Source organism: Malus sylvestris, chromosome 11 (assembly GCF_916048215.2).
Source record: "Malus sylvestris chromosome 11, drMalSylv7.2, whole genome shotgun sequence".
In the NCBI taxonomy this organism is placed as follows: Eukaryota; Viridiplantae; Streptophyta; class Magnoliopsida; order Rosales; family Rosaceae; genus Malus; species Malus sylvestris.
The window spans coordinates 4,396,948-4,412,795 of NC_062270.1; the positions used below are offsets into that span (position 1 = coordinate 4,396,948).

The window sequence follows — 15,848 nt, forward strand, 5'->3', positions numbered from 1 at the left end:
TCACCACCATCCTCATCACATTCCTCTATTATCCCTTCATTGAGAACGCATGTGTTTCTGTTTGGGATCTCTAAACCACGGAGTTGACCGCCGAGATTAAGTTCTCTCTCTCGGCGAGTCGCGCTCGTGGACTCAGGTGTACCAACGCTAAGGGGATTCTGCGCCTGTGGCACACTCTGTCCTATGCTCTGACTCGGTAAATCGGCTGTCGACTTTCCCATAGCTGTTTTCTTTTTTACCGATCGTGTTTCAATTGGCATGAACTTCGTAGTTTAGCACTGGGTCCCACTGGGCGTGCCAAAATGTTGACCCTAGAAATTACAAAGCCTACGTGGCGCGCAGGCCGAGTATATTCTAAGCTAACTACGTCCTTCGGTGATTGCGGGGCGTGCCAACTCGTCGGCCGAGGAGTAAATTTGATGATGCTGCGTTGGGTCGCGCTACTGACTTCTGCGTCTTGCGATTGCGGCCGAGAAAGGAACACGTCTCGGCCTCTTGGGTTCTCGAGCCTGAAGACAAGGCTGCTATTTCTTACAAAGTTCACGAACCGAATTCGGCTTGCAATGTGCCGAATGTAATAACTGTGACACCTCACCTCGCCGAGAAGGCTAATGAGATGACCTCGACCAACAAGGATTCGAAAACCCTTCTCGACCGAGACTTGGATAGGTAATCGACCGTTCTCGCCGCAGTGCTGTTGATGCCAACGGAAGATACTGCGAGATCGACCGACTCTACGGTGACAGAGCTGTCTATGCCGACTTAAGATATCACCGGTTGCTTCCACAGTGCTGTTGATGCCAACGGAAGATGTGTCAGCGAAAAAGGAAAAGAAAAAGATCTCAAGTTGTGAGAGTTTGCGCAGGGCAATTTTGTATTGATTTTGTGGGCTTTTTCCATTGCTGAATGTCTTGTATTTATAGTAGCAGAACACCGAGCCCGAGTTCTAATCCTATTCGAACTAGGTTTCCTTCTCCGGATTAACGTTACCTCAATCAGTCCTATCTCTGCTAGGACTACGAATCTAGTCCTTAACTGAGCCGGATTCGCCTTCTAGTTTTACTGGTCTCGTCGAGGGTCCCTATTGTATTAGGACTCGACTTGCACTCTGATTTAACCGATCTAGGCCTAGAAGCCCATGAGCTGAACGCCCCCATGACTTTCTCGCCGTACGTCTTCCCGGGCCGAAAGTGATACCTCCCTCGGCCCAAACTGTTATTTTGGGCCCAAACAGATATATATGATCATATATGAACATATATGATTTGATATTATTGGGTACTAGCTGGAAACATTCCTCTGATCTCCAAAAATTTTGATTCTAATATTATTTGATCCTCTTCTTTATTTAAGTTTTTCTTTGATATGTTAATTCTAATCTTTTGAGATCAACTCTTAGAGATTGATGATAATCCAGTCCAGCTCATCAGGATTTTTTGGTTTGTCTAATTAATCATAGTTATACAAAATAAGTATATGCGATCTAAAAGGATACTGAAAGATATATAGCACCATAATGAATGGAAGAATGCCCTCATACATGTACTAATTAAGTAATTACCAATGTGGATAACCAACAGTCCATTTGAATTTGAGCATTTGGTTAACCAAAAGAGCCGTTGGTCTCTGTTTTCTTGGCCGTGGGCGGCACACCTACATGGGTGGGGTTGCACTTTGCATCATTGATGGTGGGTTGTAGCGTGTTCCTCATGTGGCGTGCGTGAATTTGGGCACTTGCCGTCCAATTTCCTTTCTTCCATCTTGCTTATAAATAAAAAAAATATTACTAAACTAAAATAGTCAAAATTACGGACACATACATAATCGAGGACTATTTTTTTTTGAAAAGCCTATTACATATAGGCAGATAATAGTCTTCCCCTTTTTTTGGTAAAAAAAAGAAAAAAAAAAGAACACCAAGAAATCCAATAGACAGGTCAGAGCTCACCCAAACCAAAAAGGAGGAAGATTCTTTCCTTTCTTAATCTCTCTCTTTTCATCCATTTCTATTTGAACGATTATGATTTAACCACGTTAATATTTTATATTAATTTTTATATAAAGATAATAAAACAAAAAATAATATGTAAAAGAAGAATAGGGAAAAAGATGAGAATAAAATAAGAGATAATCATTTTCCAACCAAAAAGCCCATAACGAAACCGTCGGGTCATCGTATCACATCACTGTCCTAATAGGAATACTCTCACTCCTCCCTTTCTCTCTCCTCACTTTCTCTCTCTAAATACAAATTTCTATACATGGAGTACAAAAGGAGACGACTTGTGTTAAGCGGCGTGTCTTCAAGTGTCGTGCATGCATTTTGTGCATCTGTTGCTTTGCATGCACTCTCTCTCTCTCTCTCTCCCTCCCTCTTCCCTCCCTCTCTCTCTCTCTTAAATGCACGTTTTCTCTCCTGGTCTTACCCACACAGACCCCCAAAAACCCCACTCCCCACTAATTACGTTCGTGAACGGTAAAACCCGGCTGACTGAGTTTTGACTCGTTTCTTCTTCATCAGCTCACTGTATCGAGCTCGCCGCCGCAGCCTCCGCCGTGGCTGGTTGGTTTCCAGAGTGGGTTTCTGCTCTGTTCTTGGATGACTAGTCGTTTTCGAGATTTGGGTTTCGATTTGGGTAAAACAAGGTTTGTTCTTTGCTATTTTTTTTTAATTACGTTTTTGTTTAATAGTTGCCCAAATCTCAAATGTTGTGTATGATTGTGTTTAATGCTGGGGTTTCTGTTTAAATTTCTATCTTTTGATCGAAAGAGCTTTAGGGATTTGGGTTTGATTGCTCTGTTTTGTTTGATTTAAGGGTTTGGAGAGCTTGAATTTGGGGCGATGGAGTCCAAGATTTGCATGAATCCTTCGTGTAGGATGGCCAATACGCACGAATGGAAGACAGGTTGGCCTTTGCGATCCGGTGGTTTTGCCCATCTCTGCTACAAGTGCGGGTAAATTTTTTCCCTCTTTTTAATTTTTGCTTAGCAAAGTTTTGATCTTTCAGCTGTTCAGTTGTTGGTAGTAGGGTGTTGCGAGGGCATTATGGGAATATGGGTTGTGGTTCTTTACGTGGGATTTTATGTGTATTGTGGGTTAGGACTTATTGCATTGTTCATGAACTGCTTCTATTTTTATCGTCGGCCATGAAGGAATGAGCGGAATTGTCGACGATCAACATATAATCGGGTTATAATTAAAATCCTTACTAGAAATACTAAAAAGCTAGTAGCTTTTAATTTATTTGATGTAAAGGAGAAATTGCAAGAACAAGAAAATTGTTTACCTTTTTATTGCCTTAAAGAGTATCTTTGATAGTGTGCTGAGTTTTTGCTATCCTTGTGGTCCGGCTAATTTATGTATGAATAAGAAAATTGTGAAATTATTTATTCCCAAGTAATTGGAGCCGAAATTATATCAGCTAACCTTTGTAGAACCTAACTATAGCCATATTCATCTTAATGTAGTAGGCAGGAGTGCTTATGTTTTCCTATCAGTTGCTGTTGTTTCAAATGTTCCAATATTTTGCATTTTATATTACTTGCAATTGTATTTTATCGTTTTATGCGGATTGAAAGCTTAACGGGAACAGATGACTTCACTCTCTTTTGAACTGGATATTAGTCTTTCAGAAGTCACTTGATATCAGACGTTAGTATCGTGGAAAGAATTATCCTCTTTTAGTTTGTTTGTTTGCTCCCAATATCTGACACTTTATGTTGTAAACATGCCATATCATTATGGTTGGTTCTTTTTTTTTTTGTATTCTTATAAATACTTACATATTTCCCCTGTTGGTTTAAATATATTTCCGTTGCTTGGTCATGGCATTGCGTGTACTCCAGAGTTGAGTATGAGAATTCAGTTTACTGCAATACATTCCATTCTGGGGAAACTGGTTGGAGGGACTGCAATTTGTGCCACAAGGTTAGCTTGCAGTTTGGTCATGTAAAAAAATAGTATTCAAGCTCTCTTCACACCACTCCGTTACTCTCTCTGACTTTACTTTAGAAAATTATTCAATTTTGTGCAGCCTCTCCACTGTGGATGCATAGTCTCAGAGACATTGTATGAGTGCCTGGATTTTGGAGGTATAGGGTGCATTGGCTGTGCTTCTCAACCTCACGTGGTATGAACAATTAGGTTTTTGGTTATTATATACCCATTATAAGTCACTATCTTTATCTCCACCGTATCCTTTGTTTGCATTAAACTCTCCCATCTGCTTCCATGGTTGATAGTTAACTTCATTCTTTAGAACATAGATTATATACGTACATATATGTATCTTATTTCATACTTACGTAAATTCATAACATTGATTCGTCTGTTTTCACTTGCTCAATGGCAAACCTATTCAAGTAGATGGAAAAATATTATGGTTGACATACTGTGAAGTGCTCACAGGTTCCCAATAGTATTTTTAGATATCCTCTATCGGTAATCAATGTATACGTAAGCAATTGGTCTTTATCTGTCACAATGTATCCGTCTCCATTTCTCACTCTAGCTCACATACACACAAAGATGACCTATAGGAATTTCATGGATTCTTATTTTCTTATGTGCAGATTCAGGATGGTGATGTTTTAAATGGATTTGGTGGATTGAAAATAAGTGATTTCGGTGATCACCAATCAACTGTTCCTCAGAATGGAGCATTAAGTGATACTGCTAATGAGGGAGAACTTTTGCAATTGTGCCAAGTCATGGAAGCTAATGAATCCAACCTTTCGTCTCAATCTCAGAGAGGTGAAATAAATGTATCTCCTGTGCAAACCAAACGAGAAGAAGTTACTTATCCAAGGGGGGAAGTTGGCCCAGGATTTTCTAGTATCACTAGGCCATCTTTTGGATCATTAACATTTGCCAAACCAGACAATGGTAGAATAATGATAGAGGTCAAAGATATGAATAAGTCGTCCTCTGAGCCGTCTTTGAGTATGACTTTGGGAGGCCCATCTGCTACTCCAAACTTTGCTCAACCCTTTACTGGGGGAATTTTGGAGAGAAGAGATCAGAGCAAGATGTCTTCTTCCTTCCAACAGGGGCAAAAAATTCGGCCTATTTTTCCCAGACCCTTGAGACCTCCCCCTCCTATCCATAATGTGCGTGTTGCAAGGCCACCTGCTGAAGGGCGAGGGAAGAGTCAGTTACTTCCTCGATACTGGCCAAGGATTACTGACCAAGAGCTGCAGAAATTAGCTGGAGAGTATCCTTAATTGCTTTTATATTTCTATTTGGTGCAGAACATTTCTTAGTTAGTAAATATATGCTATGATTATCTGTCAATTTGAATGTAGTATTTTCCTTAAATGTTTTTCAGTTTGAATTCTACTATTGTGCCACTGTTCGAGAAGGTATTGAGTGCCAGTGATGCAGGTCGAATTGGTCGTCTGGTTCTCCCAAAAGCATGTGCTGAGGTAAAAATTAACAAGTTAATTTCTTTGAAGGCATTTTATGAATTCAAGATTATGTTATTTATTAGTTTCGGGAAGTTTAGGTGGGGATTAATTTTTTTTCGTTTGCTTTCCTTACATTTCCCCATGTTTGTGTATGTGTTCTTTCCCCTTTGCCACATTTGTATGAACTGGAAGTGAATGCAGGCATACTTTCCTCCTATTTCTCAATCAGAAGGCCTTCCTATAAGGATTCAAGATGTCAAGGGTAATGAATGGACGTTTCAGTTCAGATTTTGGCCAAATAATAATAGCAGGATGTATGTTTTAGAAGGAGTAACGCCTTGCATACAGTCTATGGAACTTCAAGCTGGTGATACTGGTATGCTTATCTATATTCTGGCTTAGAGGAAAGATAAAAAGTCCACATATTTTCATCTTTCCAGTTATTTCATTAGCTTTCTCATTCCTTTCGTCATAGAAAAAGACAGCTGAAGTCTAGATTTGGATGTGATTCTTTTTGTTGCAGTGACATTCAGTCGGATAGACCCCGGAGGCAGACTTGTAATTGGGTTTCGTAAGGCATCAAGATGTTTAGATGTGCAGGTCAAGTGTCATAATTTCATTTTTCTTGAAATTCTTCACCCTCTTACTTTCATACTGTGTTTGTGTTCTTTTGTTCTGATGGAATCTGACATTTCTACACAAATGTTAAATAATTAGGAATCCCAAACATCTTTCCTTCCCAATGGAACTCCTGGGGAAACTTCCTGTCCTAGCGTTGTTGAGAATCTGGTAACAGGAAGTGGTCACTCTAGTATTTATCAAATGAGTACAGGAAGCAAAGACCTAAATGCTCTATCAGGACATTTGCATTTGGCTGATGGGGATACAAGTTTGCATAGTAATGAGAACCATAGTCACTTTACAAGTGAGGATCTGCAGCAGAAGCCTGTGTCGAATTCTGACAAGAAGAGGGCCCGAAATATTGGGCCTAAAAGTAAGAGGTTGCTCTTGCATAGTGAAGATGTTCTGGAGCTGAGACTGACATGGGAAGAAGCACAGGACTTGCTTCGTCCACCCCTGAGTGTCAAACCAAGCATTGTCACTATAGAAGATCATGAATTCGAAGAGTATGATGTAAGTATGTCATAGTCAGTGTCCCTCTTGCTATATGAAGTCATGTGTGTTAAGATTCTTTGACAGATTCAATCCGTTAAAAGTTACAAACTCCATTGTGTTCTTTGGTGAGTTGACTGATCAATGTTGTTCATTTCTTCCAGGAGCCCCCAGTTTTTGGGAAGAGATCTCTATTCATTGCCGAATCTGAGTAAGTACTTCTGAGATATAACGTGTTATGTTACTTTTATCATATCAAGAAAGAGGGCTGTATTTAATTTATACCTAGCCACCTGAAAGAGCATCTTCAAGCTTCTTGAAATAAAAAAAAACCACTATTAAAATGTAGTGATTGAAACTATTTGGCACATAAGCATGCGCCTGATAAGTAGGCCCTCTACTGTAAACTGACTAACTTTGTCCTTGCATTGTGAAATCTGGAACTTATATCCAGGAGACAGGAACAATGGGCTCGGTGTGATGATTGTTCCAAGTGGCGGAGGTTGCCTGTTGACGTTCTTCTTCCTCCAAAGTGGACGTGCTTTGAAAATTCTTGGGATATAAACAGGTGCAACTTAAATCTTTAATCTTCTTCCATGAGATCACTGAGAGGCAAGATTGATTGTGTTTATTTTATATCTTCGCAGGTGCTCATGTTCTGCACCAGAGGAGGTGAGCCAAGAGGAATTGGATAATCTTCTAAGACCAAGCAAAGGTATAACTTGAACCTTTGTGTCCCTTCTCTTTTATATAATACATTTATCAAACATGCATGCACGTATCGTTCCCAACCACATCTGTCAAATTAGGCATTGATAAATTTTTGTTTTTCTGTTTTTCACTCAGATTTAAAGAAGCGAAGAATCGTAGTGAACCATAATGAAGCCCAGGAACACGAACCTTCTGGCTTGGATGCCCTGGCTAGTGCTAGTGCTGCCATTCTGGGAGATAGTGTGGATTACGCTGATGAACAATCAGTTGGAGCCACAACCAGACATCCGCGCCATCGCCCAGGTTGCACTTGCATAGTATGTATTCAACCCCCAAGCGGGAAGGGCAAGCACAAGCCAACATGCACATGCAACGTATGCATGACAGTAAAACGGCGCTTCAAAACCCTGATGATGAACAAGAGGAAACGCAAATCAGAACGTGAAATGGAGAATGCCCACAGGGATAATAATGACCACAAGGACGAATCAGAAATGAATGGCATGTCAACAGAGATTGAGTTGCATATGAATCACTCATCGGAGAATGGAAGCAGCTGCGAGAAGAGAATTCAAGCTGACGTGGCAGAAAGTTCATGCGCTGGACAAATTGATCTGAATTGTGAGCCCAAACACAATTATGTGCAGGTTTCAGGATTGACCTTGTTGAGACTTGCTGACGCCGTTGCTCAACAACCAGTAAAGAACAGCACGAAGGAAAGTGGCCTCACAAACAGAATGTGCGAGCCACAGGCCGGTCTTGGTTCTTCTTTACGTGCACAAGATACTGCGGAGACTGATAAACTCCTGTGTAATGAAGGCAGCCTTTCATCCGTTGCAGCGGCGTGGGACTTGGAGGGTAGAGGTGATGAGGACTGAAACAATCCGGCCGTGGCCCTTCTTTTTTGTCGGAAATATATCTTTATTTGGCTTTATTTATAGGGCAGTGCTATACATCTTTACGAGTCTTCATAGCCAGTGAATGTAATTTTGTTTCTTTGTTCGTCTGGACAAATTTTACCTTTATCTCTAAGGTTGAAACAGACGAATCGATGAAGGTTGAAAATTGCCATATGCACAGTTGATGAACACTTCCCTGTTGCGGGAATCGGATTCGGACGAGATTACTTAAGAAATCAAACCTACGGAAAAAAATTTCCATCAACGACGCATTCACAGATAACATTTTATCTACCCACGAATTCGTCCCTTTCATAACCTCTCCCGAGCCGAGCCGGAGCGCAATCACTCCTTTTTGTGGAAGCCCTATACAAGTGCCCCCCTGTCAAATTTTTTATTTTCCTAAACTATTACGTTAATCTTGATAAATATTACAAATTTTCAGTGAAATTCCCAAGTGTCTCTCTTTTTTTTGTTTGCTCAATCATACTCATGTTTAATTTTCTCTTTTAAAATGCTGCTCCATCTTTGAATCCAAACAGATACAAAATGCAAGAAATCATAGTTTATTTGTCCATCGACAATATTAATCGGCCATTTTTGTTTCATCAACTGGGCGTTAAAATTCACCAAGCAAAGAGTGAAGGCTTACCATTGGCATGGAGAATACGAATTGATAAATTACTAATGGAATTAGACTCTCCAGTCACATTTTATTTGGTGTTGCAAGGTCTCCTTGTTTTTTGGCTTGTCGAGAATTGCTTTCAAGATCTTGGCAATACAAACTTCGACATGTCTACAGAGAGAAGAACTTTGTGGCAGACAGTTTAGCAACCTATAATCTTGATTTAGATTTAGGTAATTTTTATTTTGATACTCTTCGTTCTTGTTCAATTAGTTTTATTTATGAGAATTACCTTGAGATGTCCCGGTCTAGATTCATTATTGAGTAAGTTTGTTTGGACTCTTTCTTTTAACCCCGTTTTTCAAACAAAAAAAGAGAGTGAAGACCAATGTTTTGATACCAGCACACATCAGTTATTCACGTTGATTTATATCCAATTTTATTGTTGATTTATTTAGTTTTTTCTTCAAATAATAGAAACATGGGATGCAGTTCATAATAAACTAAGGGTTTAAGAATCAATTTAAACCTAATTTATTCACGATGTATCTAATTTTCTTTGATTCAAACACAAAAGACGTCTTTATCTAAATTTGAGGAAGAAACCATCGCACTCCAAGGGTCAATATCGGTTTGTTTTTATTTGCTTTGTTTTAAATCCCAACCTTATAAAAAATAACTATTCACTTGGCGACATTCATAGACTTTTTTTCATAGGTTTGTAATAAAAAAAACCTCATCAGAAACCAGCTTAACCAACTGTACAGATTAGTATTGCAAACAGGGAAGATGAAGGGAGCCAAACAGAAGATTGTGATATCCATATAACCCTCCCTGAATCCTGAACCAGGAGCCAAACAGCAAGAAAGAAAATACAAGGGCAACGCCCAAACATCCCCAAATTTCGATAGAAACAGAGCGATAAAAAGGAAACCACCAATCCACTGCATTTATAAGAAGGGAAATTTTATTTAAACCTATGCAACCTCTTTTTACATCCAACTTAAAATTTTGAATGTTAATTATCTATTTTACTCTATTGCATAATTATTATTAAGTACAAAATGAAATTAATAATAAAACTCAAATTTATCAATAAACCCAAACACTATAATTAAACCATACGATCATTCTTTGTTTATCATACGTTCATTATGCTAAAACCCTAATAGCTCTCATAGAGAAAAATAAAATTTTCTATTGATGGATGGTGATTTTGAAGTTTTGAATTCTCTAACCAAGGTATGACTCAATTTATGAATTTTTTGTTCGGTCGATTTCAATTTTTTAAAGTTTAGAACTTGTCAAATTGAACGATGTCTTTAAGGTTTATGGTTCCACATGTGTATATCTTTCAGGCATGTTTGGTTGGGTGGTGAGTCCTTCATGAGCTTATAATTTTTTGCTTTATGGAAGATTTTTCGAGTTGAGGAAGTCTGGACTTTCCCATTGAATTGCCACTGATGTGAAGGGATTTTTTTCGAGAAAAATCTTGAACCTTGATTCTGCAGTCTTGTTGATTCTTTTGGGGGTTTATTTTTCGATTTCCCAAGGACTAAAACATTTTATAAGCTAATGATTTATTGGCTCAAAGTTGCCAACATTGTTTCCTGCATTGGAAAATCTCTGCACTAAGCAATTATTGGATTACAAAATATCCATTGCCATCTTTAGTTTTACTAACTTTGAGGGTTACATCTCGGGATCTAGGTGAGCCTTGTCCCTATAAATGGAGCAGCAACTCATTCTCCTTCTTAGTCTTCTTCTTCGATTTCAATCTTACATCTGACTAAAAAATTGAATGGGTGTAAAAATAAATCTACATACTGAATTAGGTTTATAGGGGTATATTAGGTATTAAATTTGGGTTTAAAGAGATAATAATAGTTTAGTTAAAAATCAAATTGGTGAAAAGAGTAAATTGGGTGTAAAAATAGGTTAGATGAGTTTAAATAAAATTTCCCTTATAAGAATCTTGTTGAAAGACGTTTTTCCTCTCAAATCAAACCCCTATCAAATCAAACCACCAATCCACTGCATTTATAAGAACATGTGAAGAAGGGCTTGCAAGCGGTGGGCACTACATTGAAGCAAATCGAGTTTTGCGGGTACATCGATTCGAAAAACGCTGTTGATCTAGGAAATTTTGTAGTTAGGCCATAAATGAATTTTCTTGGTATCTTTAATCTGAAGTATAATTTTCTTTCAGACTCGCATAAAAGTACATCATGTTCCCGCACTGCCGAAACTGACAGATTTGCGGCTAGTTCTTGATCCCGGAGAGAAGATGGTCCTGCACCAAATTTCCAACTTCTTGAGAGCAGCCTTAACTTTGTCGACCTTTGTGTGGCAGTTTGCTGCACCAATAGTTGGCGATGGGCAGATTGTAAGGCCTGATGCCCTAGTGGTAAGCACTACATTGAAGCAAATCGAGTTTTGCGGGTACATCGATTCGGAAAACGCTGTTGATCTAGGAAATTTTGTAAGGGTGTGTGCACCAGAGTTAGCAAATGCAATAGTCCACCTCACAGGTAACCAGCCTATGGTCGTTTTGGCGTTCGGCCTACGATTGACATGTTTGAGGAAATGCTTCACCTTGCTTGCAAGCCCTTCTTTACATGTCAATTGTAGGCTGAACGCCAAAACGACCATGGGCTGGTTACCTGCGAGGTGGACTATTGCATTTGCTAACTCTGGTGCACACACCCTTACAAAATTTCCTAGATCAACAACGTTTTCCGAATCGATGTACCCGCAAAACTCGATTTGTTTCAATGTAGTGCTTACCGCTAGGGCATCAGGCCTTACAACCTGCCCATCGCCAACTATTGGTGCAGCAAACTGCCACACAAAGGTCGACAAAGTTAAGGCTGCTCTCAAGAAGTTGGAAATTTGGTGCATGACCATCTTCTCTTCGGGATCAAGAACTAGCCGCAAATCTGTCAATTTCGGCAGTGCGGGAACATGATGTACTTTTATGCGAGTCTGAAAGAAAATTATACTTCAGATTAAAGATACCAAGAAAATTCATTTATGGCCTAACTACTTAAAAAGCATATAAAGGACTAACCATCCCTGACAGATCCAGGCAGAGGTAGGTCAGCTGAGGAATGGCTGAGCTGATTCTGTTGAACAGCGTATGGCGAAGGTCTTTGGTTTCATCAAGGACTAGGGATGGGCAATAGTTATAATGGGCGGGTAACCGCACTTATTTACCCATAACCATTTATATTCATACCCGTATAACTGTTTACCCATTGGGTAATTGTATAAATGGTTACACCCATAACCATAACCGTTTATAAACGATTATCCATACCCATAACCGTGTACCCATTTAACCATAACTATTTACCCTAGGGCTGGGTTCGGTTTGAAACGGTTTGGTTTTTAGCAAAAAACGAAACCAAACCGAAATTTCGGTTCGGTTCGGTTCAAATTTTTTCGGTTCGGTTTTTTTCGGTTTTGGTTTTTTTTGGTTTGGTTTCAGTCCGGTTCGGTATTTTCCATGATTTTTTTTTAATTTGTAACAAATCTGCAACGATTGATTGCGAGCACTGAAGATGCAAAAACTTCTTGGGTGTTGGTGCAAATGAATATGAACTGGAACAAATATGCAAATCTACATTGGAATAAATCTGCAAATAAATACGAACTGGAACAAATCTGCAAATGAATACGAAAATTACAATATAAAATCCCAACAAATCTGCAAAGATTATAACATGCAAAATCCCAACTAATAATTAAAAGAAAAACCCATTTTAATTCAGTAAATCACAATATAAAATCCCAACAAATCTGCAAATGAATACGAAAATTACAATATAAAATCCCAACAAATCTGCAAAGATTATAACATGCAAAATCCCAACAAATAATTAAAAGAAAAACCCATTTTAATTCAGTAAATCACAATATAAAATTATAAATCATATTAGTTTTGATTCAAAAATTACCTGTGAGAGATCGAAAAACCCGGATTAGAATCTTCCAATTTGGAGGAGGTTTTGATTCGAAAGGGGCGAGGGAAAATCATGGTTTGGAAGAAGGAATCCGCGAGGAGGACATGAGAAGACTGGAGAGAGAGTGATTTGGAGGAAGAAAGGAAGGAGAGAGAGAGAGAGAAAGAGAGAGAGGCTGAGGAAGCAAAGGCAAATAGAGGAAGTAGCGGAGGGGAGAGTGTTTGAAATCTGAAATGGGAAGTGAGACAAAGTGTGAGACGGCTAGGGTTTGTAAAGTTAAGAAATTTTATAAAGCATTAAATATAAGAAACCTATAAATAGCTTACTGATACAATTATAACACCTCAAAGCCTATAGTTAAGTTGGCTGGCAACAATTAATTGCAAGCTGTAGGGAAGGGGTTCAAACCTCGGCGCCAACATGTTTTTTTTAGAATTTATATATGATTTTTTTTCGGTTCGGTTCTGTTTCCGGACCTCAAAAACCGAAACCGAACCAACCAGATTCGATTCGGTTCAGTTTGGCAGTTTCGGTTCGGTTTGGTTTTCGGCTTCGGTTCGGTTTGGTTTTCGGTTTTCGGTTTTTTGAACCCACCCCTAATTTACCCATTTAACCATAACCATAACCATTTACCCGTTTTTGAACCCGTTTATCTTTTTTTACCCATTTACTCTTTTTTTCACCCGTCTACATGTTTTTTTTAACAACTTGAAAATTACAAAAGAAAATTTTGTCATAATTTTCGTTTTCTGACAATTAAACACCGTTATAGGTACATTTTAGCACGTATTTCCCTATTTTAATCATTTAAGTCCTCATACAATTCCAATAATTGAAATAATAGTTTACGAACGATATTTTTCTGCTACACCCAAGCAAGTCTTTAATTATAATCCATATGATTACAAAGTAAAGCTTCTAAAAACAAAAAGTAGTAATTATCTTCAATACTAGATGAATCAAAGCTCCAAAATATTCCGAAACTAAACACTTGAACCTTGGATCTATAATTTTAATCATCCATTATAATTTTTCATTCATAAGTAAAAGTTGTAGCAACAATGTGGTTAGGGCACCGAAGGCAGACAACTTGAACTTGAAGTAGTTCAAACATGTTTCACATTCCACATAAGCTCCGAGAAACAACAAAAGTACCAACAACTCTCATGACCTGTTCAACTGTCGTTGTTTAAGAAGAAGCACCACTGCGCAGAGGTAGAGCTTTCCCTTCTTTTTCCTGCTAGCCAGTTGAGTCTTAGGCTGTCCAAAACACTCGCGATTAATTCCGCCATGAGCACTATATGTGCAGTGCCTTTGCTTCTGGGCTTTGTCTAAGCGAGGTCGCTGGTGAGGTCGAGTCGAAGTCGAGAAACGGAGAGAGAGAATAACTGAGTTGTGAGTTCTATGAGGGTTTTTAATTTTTTTTAATTTTACATATATTAAATTAAATGGGTAAATGAATACCCGTTATAACTGCGGGTAATACCCATAATCGATGGATATCTGTTATAATCGCGGATAATACCCATAACCGCCCATTTAAATTTCACGGATAAACGGTTATACCCATAACTGTTTATTTGTCTAAACGGTTACCCATAATCGTAACCACCAACTTTAAATGGGCGGGTAACCGCGGTTACCCAAACCCATGGGTATTTTGCACATCCCTATCAAGGACATCAGGCTGCTCCTTTAGCGAAAGTTTCCAAAGCGTGGGTGCCCTCTCAATTTGTATGTCAACAAACCTTCCGTTGTACGAGAAATTCCGCAGGTTTGGTAGAGAAACGACGATGGACTCAATGTGATGACAATTTGAAATCTTGATTAGTTCGAGGGATCGAGAATTGTTAAGAACTATTGTCTCCAAAGATGGAACACATGTGAGAGATAACTCGTGGAGTTTTAGACAGTTTCGAACGAGGAAAGAAATCTCCTCTCCTTCCAGCTCCACCTTCTGCATACTCAAGATTTTCAGGTACCCAAAACCATCACAGGCAGTTCTGTCAAGGGCCAAAGGAAGGTGTTGCACCCTTAACCTGTAGCAAGTCGAGAATATATCTTTGGCGTTTACTTGGTTCCATCTTCCCAAAAAGTTGAAGATGAGACAGTCTGTCCTCTTGGCCAATGCAAACTGGACCCAAGAATCTACCGATGCTTGCTGCTGGACATCCAATGGAAAAACTACCTTGAAGGTTTCGATTGTTGGAGCTGTTAGGAATGTCGGTACTACAAGATAAAGAATGCACAAGGTAAAGTAGAAAATGGACACCAAGCATTTATGTGGTTCGACAATTTATGCATAAGTCCACGAAACAAGGATCAATCTTCACTATATGAAAAAGATGAGTACAACAAGAGTAGTCTTACCAAGCCAAAGACAAGGCTTGATGGATACAAGAAAGTATGACACACACTCACTCTCACTCTTGGAGTGGAACTCTAGCTTTGGACTTGATCATTTGCTACTCACACTTGGTTCTTAATTGGTTACTTCACTACAACATCACACCCATATTTATAGGTGAGGGTTTGGCATTCTAGTGTATTTTTCAAACCTCTAGCATAGATAATTTTAGACTAGCCACAAAATTGTAGCTTCTAGATCTTTCCATTTGCAACCAAGGAAACTAGTACTCTCTAGCTTCTTCCATCAACTTAATAACATGCTAGAATTGTCTAGCATGCTCCAACCACCTCACTTGCTTACTAGAATAATCTAGAACATTGATCATGGGCTGGACCATATACCAACAATCTCCCCCTCCAGTCCATGAGGGAGGAATTCCGATCATGACTCCAAGTTACCTGGAGTCCATCCCAGCAGCCTTAATGCAGAATTCCAACTTTGATTTTGTGACTACCTTTGTCAACATGTCTGAAGAATTATTATCGGTATGAATCTTCTTCAGCTGTAGCAACTTGTTCTCGATAGCATCTCTAATCCAGTGATAACGAATATCAATGTGCTTAGTGCGTGAATGATATGTAGTGTTCTTGCTCAAATCCAGAGCACTCTGACTATCACAATAAACACCATAATCACTTTGCTTCAAACCCAACTCTTGGAGAAACCGCTTCAGCCACAACAACTCCTTGCATGCTTCTGTAGTGGCTATGTATTCAGCC

At 39.0% G+C, this 15,848-nt stretch overlaps 1 protein-coding gene across 1 annotated transcript; it reads left to right on the top strand.

Moving 5' to 3' along the window:
- Window positions 1–2,275: 2,275 nt before the first annotated feature.
- On the top strand, window positions 2,276–8,320 carry LOC126590788 (B3 domain-containing transcription repressor VAL1-like). Its single transcript, XM_050256296.1, has 13 exons — window positions 2,276–2,646; window positions 2,817–2,955; window positions 3,847–3,928; window positions 4,035–4,130; window positions 4,573–5,213; window positions 5,328–5,424; window positions 5,608–5,782; window positions 5,930–6,006; window positions 6,124–6,540; window positions 6,684–6,730; window positions 6,974–7,087; window positions 7,167–7,234; window positions 7,366–8,320. The coding sequence occupies exons 2-13, from the start codon at window positions 2,843–2,845 to the stop codon at window positions 8,106–8,108; spliced, it is 2,670 nt and encodes an 889-aa protein (XP_050112253.1). The 5' UTR covers window positions 2,276–2,646; window positions 2,817–2,842; the 3' UTR covers window positions 8,109–8,320.
- Window positions 8,321–15,848: the final 7,528 nt, after the last annotated feature.